The 6,734-nt window shown below is 48.4% G+C and overlaps 1 protein-coding gene across 1 annotated transcript; it reads left to right on the forward strand.

The window, feature by feature from the left end:
- The first annotated feature begins 1,540 nt into the window (after positions 1 to 1,540).
- Positions 1,541 to 5,521, forward strand: LOC135820249 (uncharacterized protein K02A2.6-like). The gene has a single exon (XM_065333566.1). The coding sequence runs from the start codon at positions 1,541 to 1,543 to the stop codon at positions 5,519 to 5,521; it is 3,981 nt and encodes a 1,326-aa protein (XP_065189638.1).
- Positions 5,522 to 6,734: the final 1,213 nt, after the last annotated feature.

A 6,734-nucleotide genomic window follows, 5' to 3' on the forward strand; every position in this document is an offset into this window, starting at 1 on the left:
AGGCAAAAAAGCATAGCGTAGGGCCCTGAGCTTCCAAGCTCTCTCGTTCATATTTCTCTAGGGCAGTCCCCACCGACCTATGGTCTACTTACGGGGTACCCTAGCCAATCTAGGATTGCAATACGAAATTGACTTGGTGAAGCAGCAAGGCGAACCGATGCCGGAACTGAGTTCCAGCGGTCTGCTACATGACTGTACTTTGGACTGCTAGCATCTACAAATGTATGCTTACGGCGCGTAGCAGGGCCATCTTGAATCTTTTCTCCGTGCGTTAGAACTTAGCACATCTGTTACCTCTAAGCACAGCATTCATAATGATTCCCTGTATAAAACAGTGCTTTGGAATTAACTTTAGCCATTCATTATTCTCAACCTTCACTGCAATTAATGGTCGAAACAGCGCTGAATGGAGGAAATTACTTTGCCAATGTCCACGACTTGGAGTCATGTTACTGGTATGAATGAGGGAACCCATGTTACTTCCTATACCGAGAAAGCCGGTATGAAGTTACTATGAACGCCCACCCAGTAGAACACCCCGTACTCGTCCGTGTACACGCCCAGGCGCCCAGTGTCAACACCCCTGTCCTGTTTTCTAGCCGTTCTCAGTGTTTGTTTGTTTGTTTGTTTGGCTTCATTTTACTTCACCAGAAGCACAGGCAAAATCTGCCTTCTCACTGGGCGTATTGCCACAGTTCTCGCAAAATGATGAAGGTGGTGGTATAAGAAAAAGAAGGAAGAGGAAAATACAATCATGAACAAGGCACAAAGAGAAGACGGAAACAAATCACTGAGGGAGTACTACAAGTAACGGATTTGAATTTGATGAATTTTTCATGAAAATAATACAACGGATCCAAAGGTTCCAGGGTTGAGGAAATGCTGACAGTTATGCATCTTTGAGATCTTAGAAGAGGGTAAGAGAGTTTAAGATATCGTTTGTAATTGCTTTCATAAATGCAGAAGGAATTGTGGTGGAGCGGACATCAGGCGGCAGGCAGTTCCAGTACACACTACCAATGAACTGAACAGTGGATCGACCGGAAGGACCCGGCAAAAACGGGACACGAAGCAGACGTGAAGCCTGACCACGCGTGGCATGACCATTGACTAAATCAAAGAAAGTGCTGAAAAGACTACTGATCATTTCAGCACCAAGACATTTGTGAACAAAAAAATAATATTTTTTGCTGATGTATCGGAGTAAGAGTAAGAAGATCAAGTCGACAGAGAAGAGGGGATGATGGGGTGGTAGAAGGCACCTGGAAAACGGCGCGAACTCCGAATTTGAAAATCTTGACCAAGCAATCCAACAACTGCACTGTGAGGCAAGGATAGTGCTGTGTACGTGATGTGATAAGGCGCGCATGCGCGCCTGGGCTCGTGGCTGGTTTTGCATGCTTGCTGTGCTGGACTAGGTCCGAGAATGTGAGCTCTCTTTTCCTTGTCTTTCTGTTCCTTGATTATTACAATAACTGTACGAACCTGAGTAATGCTGTGTGTGGGCCCTTAGGGCCAGACATAACAATTGGCGACGAAGATGGCAGGACGCAACTCCAGATTAGAAATTTTCGAAACTGGGGATTTTGACGAGTATGCAGAGAGACTCAATTTTCATTTTCTGGCTAATGACATTGGCCAAGTTGCAGACGATGCAACCGAGACAGTACAGACAGCGGCAGACAAGAAAAAGTGCGCCGTGCTGATTAGTCAACTATCCGGTCAGGTTTATTCCACACTGAAGAATTTGTGCCTCCCAGATAAACCAGGGCAGAAGAAGTTCGAAGAGTTGCTGAAGCTCCTCTGTGATTATTTCAAGCCCAAGATTAGTGTAGTTGCTGCTACCTATCAATTTCAGAAAACCCTGCAGAAGGAGGGCGAGTCTGCGATCATGTTCGCGGCTCGATTGAAACGGGCAGCCATGGACTGCAAGTTTGAAGCTTATCTCGACAGGGCCTTGCGTGACCAGTTCATCACTGCGATCGGTTCTACCAGCACGACGAAGGAAATCCTGGCGAAGGCTGAGGAGACGACAACATTTCAGCAGGTTGTCGACATGGCCACGGCTCATGAGACAGCTTTCCGCGAGTCTGAGAAGTTTTCAACGCAGGTTCATGCAGTACGCGGAGAGCCGGGGCTCGCCGACAACGCCACGTTCAAATCTGACAAGCCCTGTTTCCGCTGTGACAAGCTGGGACATCGACCGGATGAGTGCCACTTCAAATCTGCGAAGTGTCGTGCTTGCGGCAAACTGGGACACATCGAACGAGCCTGCCTAAAGAAGAAAGCGGCCAGGTCCGTCAAGCATGTCGGGACAACATCAAACCCCGGTGAGCTTGTTCCTTGTAATGATTCTGTACCGATGTTGAATGTGAATGCCACCATGAGTGACAGAGCTGTAGCACCGTACACTACGCCTGTCGAGCTAAATGGGGTCCAGGTGCACTTGGAAATTGATACGGGTAGCACCGTCACACTGCTAGGAAAAAATGATTTTCTGAAATGCAATGGCTCCGTGTCTGAGCTGGTACCGTCCAGCATCACCCTATCTACATACACAGGAAATCCAATCAAATGTCTGGGTGAAATCGAAATGAAAATGGCTTTGGGTGGTGTAGAGGAGAATGTTCTGGTCAGAGTTACTGAATGTGATGGTCCGTCTCTCTTAGGCCGGGATGTCTTGTCCAGATTTACTTTGCCATGGAAATCTATATTCAAAGTGGGCACTGGCGGGCAATCCACTACCGATTTCGTTAAGAAATACCCGAATCTGTTTGACAACTCCACTGTGGGTACGGTGCAAGGGGTGCAAGTAAAGCTGCACGTGTCAGATGAACAACCGGTCTACAAACGAGCAAGACCAGTACCTCTAGCAATTCGACAGCGGTACATCGACGCGTTGAACAAACTCGAGGCTGATGGGGTGATTGAGAAAGTGACGCATTCCGAATGGGCCTCACCAACGGTACAAGTAGAAAAACCAGGAGGAGGATTACGGATTTGCGCAGATTACAGTGGGACTATTAACAAGCATTCAGAATGTGAACAGTACCCACTCCCCACCCTCGAGGAATTGTTGCACAAGTTGGGCCCGGGAGGGAAGTTTACCAAACTCGACTTGTCCCAAGCATACCACCAGCTAGAGGTAGCACCGGAAAGCAGGAAATACACCACCATCAACACAATTCAGGGCCTGTACCAGTACAAACGCTTACCGTTTGGTTTCCACAGTGCCGTATCCATTTTCCAAAGGGTAATGGAAGAAACCTTGGTTGCGCTACCAGGCAGCGGCGGGTACATTGATGATGTGCTGTGTACCGGGGAAAATGATGAAATCCATGAGGAAAACGTGGACCGGGTACTCCATCGACTGGATGAGAAAGGTTTCAAATTGAATCCGGAGAAATTCTGTTACATGGCTGAGGCACTCTCTTACTTAGGTCACACGATCAGTGGGCAGGGCGTCTCCCCTTCAACAGCCAGGATACAGGCACTGAAAATGGCCAAACCACCACAGAATGTTGCCGAATTGCAATCTTTCATCGGTTCTGCAAATTTCGTGCGGAAGTTTGTGCCTCATTTCGCAGAAATTGCAGCTCCTTTGTACGACCTCTTGAAAAAGGGTGGGAAATGGCACTGGGAGACCACTCACGAGCAAGCTTTTGGCAAATTGAAAGATGCTATGTGTTCAGAAGCCCTACTGGCACACTATGATTTACAAAGGCCAACAGTGTTGCAAGTGGATGCTTCGGGAGTGGGCCTTGGCGCAGTCCTACTGCAGAAGCAGGAGAATGGCGAATTACGACCGATCGCATTCATGTCGCGTAAGCTGACCCCAGCAGAGTCACGCTATGCTCAAATTGAAAGAGAAGCATTGGCTGTGGTGTTCGGAGTGACCAAATTTCGCCAGTACCTACTCGGTAGAGAGTTCATAGTGGTCACTGATCATCGGCCACTCTTGAAGTTACTGGGAAATCACGAGGATGTCCCCACTCTCGCCTCTAATCGAATCAAGAAATGGGCATTGCAACTGGCGGCATATGATTACGAAATGCAGTATCTCGCGGGGAAAGAAAACGTCCATGCGGATTTTCTCTCGCGACAACCAATGCAATCTGTGTCACCGAGCGAGGAGGAGACCGTCACGGTACAGGTCTTGCTTATCGAGAACGACTCAATAATCAAAGCAGCTGTGGTGAGAGCAGAATCGGCAAAGGATTCTGTATTGGCTAAAGTAATTCGCTATACGGTTAATGGGTGGCCTGCTGAAATTGAGGAAGACCTCAAGGCATATGCTAGCAAGAGAATGGAATTGTCTGTGGAGAATGATATCTTGTTATGGGACAACCGGGTGGTGATTCCTAACTCACTTCGAATGCTCTTGCTACGAGATCTGCATGCAGAGCATTTTGGCATGGTGAAAATGAAGCAAGTGGCCCGGCGCTACTTGTGGTGGCCCAATATTGACCAGGATATAGAATCTAAAGTCAATGCGTGTTTGCAATGCCAAGAGAATGCCAAATGCCCACCGGCAAAACCCGGTGTTTGGTCATGGCCGACGGGTCCATGGAAACGGATACACATTGATTTTGCCGGGCCATTTCTGGGAAAAATGTTCTTGGTGGTGGTAGATGCTTACTCTAAGTACTTGGATGTAATACCCATGGCTCATGCAACCAGTGCGACCACGATTTCTGCTTTACGCCATCTGTTTTCTGTGTTTGGTTTGCCTGAGCACTTGGTTACAGATAACGGCAGTCAGTTCACGAGTGCGGAATTCCAGGCGTTCCTGGATGGCAATGGCATTCTACACACAACAACGGCACCAGGTCATCCAGCAACTAATGGCCTCGCCGAACGCTACGTTGGCGTCTTCAAGCAGAAGATGAAAGAAATGTCGAATACTGGTGAACCACTCAACGTCAGGCTCGACCGGTTTCTCTTAGCGCATCGAACAACGCCGACCACCAGTGGGAAGACGCCGGCGGAGCTGTTAATGGGCCGGCAACCGAGAATCCGGCTCAGTGCATTGCGGCAGTCTGAGAGTCATCGGCAGGTCAAGGTGTACCAGGAGAGCTTGACTACGCCAAAGTTTAACACCGGTGACGCTGTGTTCGCCCTGAACTTTGGTCGTGGAGCAACTTGGGTACCAGCTACTGTAGTGCATGTCCACAGCCCTCACAGTTTCGGAGTACAGGTGGATGATGTCGTCTGGAAGCGCCATAGGGACCAACTACGACCGCGGGCGGTGCAGTTTGGCCAAGTACCCGTTTCGTCTTCTGCGGACCAGGCGGTCGCACAGCTGCCTACACCGACCAGTGACCCGCCGACAGTGCTAGATTCTCCTCTACCACTTCCGGACGCTAGCAGCAACAGTAGCACTGTCAGGCCGGATGATACGCTAGCACCAGCAGCAGACGCCGTTGGAGTCGAGACGGCTCCCAGTGTTGTTGCACCGGCACCCTTGCGTCGCTCCGACCGACATGTCTCCGCGCCCAAGCGCTTGATTGAGAACTGCTAAGTATCCGTACTATTGCCTTTGAGTATGTATTGCTTGTCCTGTTACTTTGATCTGATGCGGCCTGAGTGTAGGAAGTGGACATTTCTGGGCCAGATGAATATTCTACATGTAGGTCATGACGAACAGTCTTCACATAAGATTGTTTTCGTTTAATTCATTGAAACATTTGCATGGTTCCTTTTCCGATCTGATCTAATTCCCCAACGCTATGCAATATTGGCTGACTTTATCTGTCATTCCTACCTCGATCTATAGCTCAGCTCTCATGGACTATTCTGGAAGCTGCAGTAACTGTTATAAGTATATGTGTGCAATGTTTTTGAACTTTTTTGCTTTTGTATTATCTGGCCGTGTAGTGTCAACAGCTATATCTGTCGGCGCCAAATTTGAGTGCCTCTTTGCTTATGTTATAATTTTACCCCGGGAAAAATTCTTGGGGGGCGATTGCTGTGTACGTGATGTGATAAGGCGCGCATGCGCGCCTGGGCTCGTGGCTGGTTTTGCATGCTTGCTGTGCTGGACTAGGTCCGAGAATGTGAGCTCTAGAGAGAGAGAGAGAGAGAGAGAGAGAGAGAGAGAGAGAGAGAGAGAGAGAGAGAGAGAGAGAGAGAGAGAGAGAGAGAGAGAGAGAGAGAGAGAGAGAGAGAGAGAGAGAGAGAGAGAGAGAGAGAGAGAGTCCTGTTACTTTGATCTGATGCGGCCTGAGTGTAGGAAGTGGACATTTCTGGGCCAGATGAATATTCTACATGTAGGTCATGACGAACAGTCTTCACATAAGATTGTTTTCGTTTAATTCATTGAAACATTTGCATGGTTCCTTTTCCGATCTGATCTAATTCCCCAACGCTATGCAATATTGGCTGACTTTATCTGTCATTCCTACCTCGATCTATAGCTCAGCTCTCATGGACTATTCTGGAAGCTGCAGTAACTGTTATAAGTATATGTGTGCAATGTTTTTGAACTTTTTTGCTTTTGTATTATCTGGCCGTGTAGTGTCAACAGCTATATCTGTCGGCGCCAAATTTGAGTGCCTCTTTGCTTATGTTATAATTTTACCCCGGGAAAAATTCTTGGGGGGCGATTGCTGTGTACGTGATGTGATAAGGCGCGCATGCGCGCCTGGGCTCGTGGCTGGTTTTGCATGCTTGCTGTGCTGGACTAGGTCCGAGAATGTGAGCTATAGAACGCCATTGACGCATAGCAGAGATGG

The sequence above is a fragment of the Sycon ciliatum genome, chromosome 6 (assembly GCF_964019385.1).
Source record: "Sycon ciliatum chromosome 6, ocSycCili1.1, whole genome shotgun sequence".
Classification (NCBI taxonomy): domain Eukaryota; kingdom Metazoa; phylum Porifera; class Calcarea; order Leucosolenida; family Sycettidae; genus Sycon; species Sycon ciliatum.

Bases quoted from the DNA above. Each gene is read 5' to 3' on its own strand.
- LOC135820249 (XM_065333566.1), top strand. From the start codon at position 1,541: ATGGCAGGACGCAACTCCAGATTAGAAATTTTCGAAACTGGGGATTTT.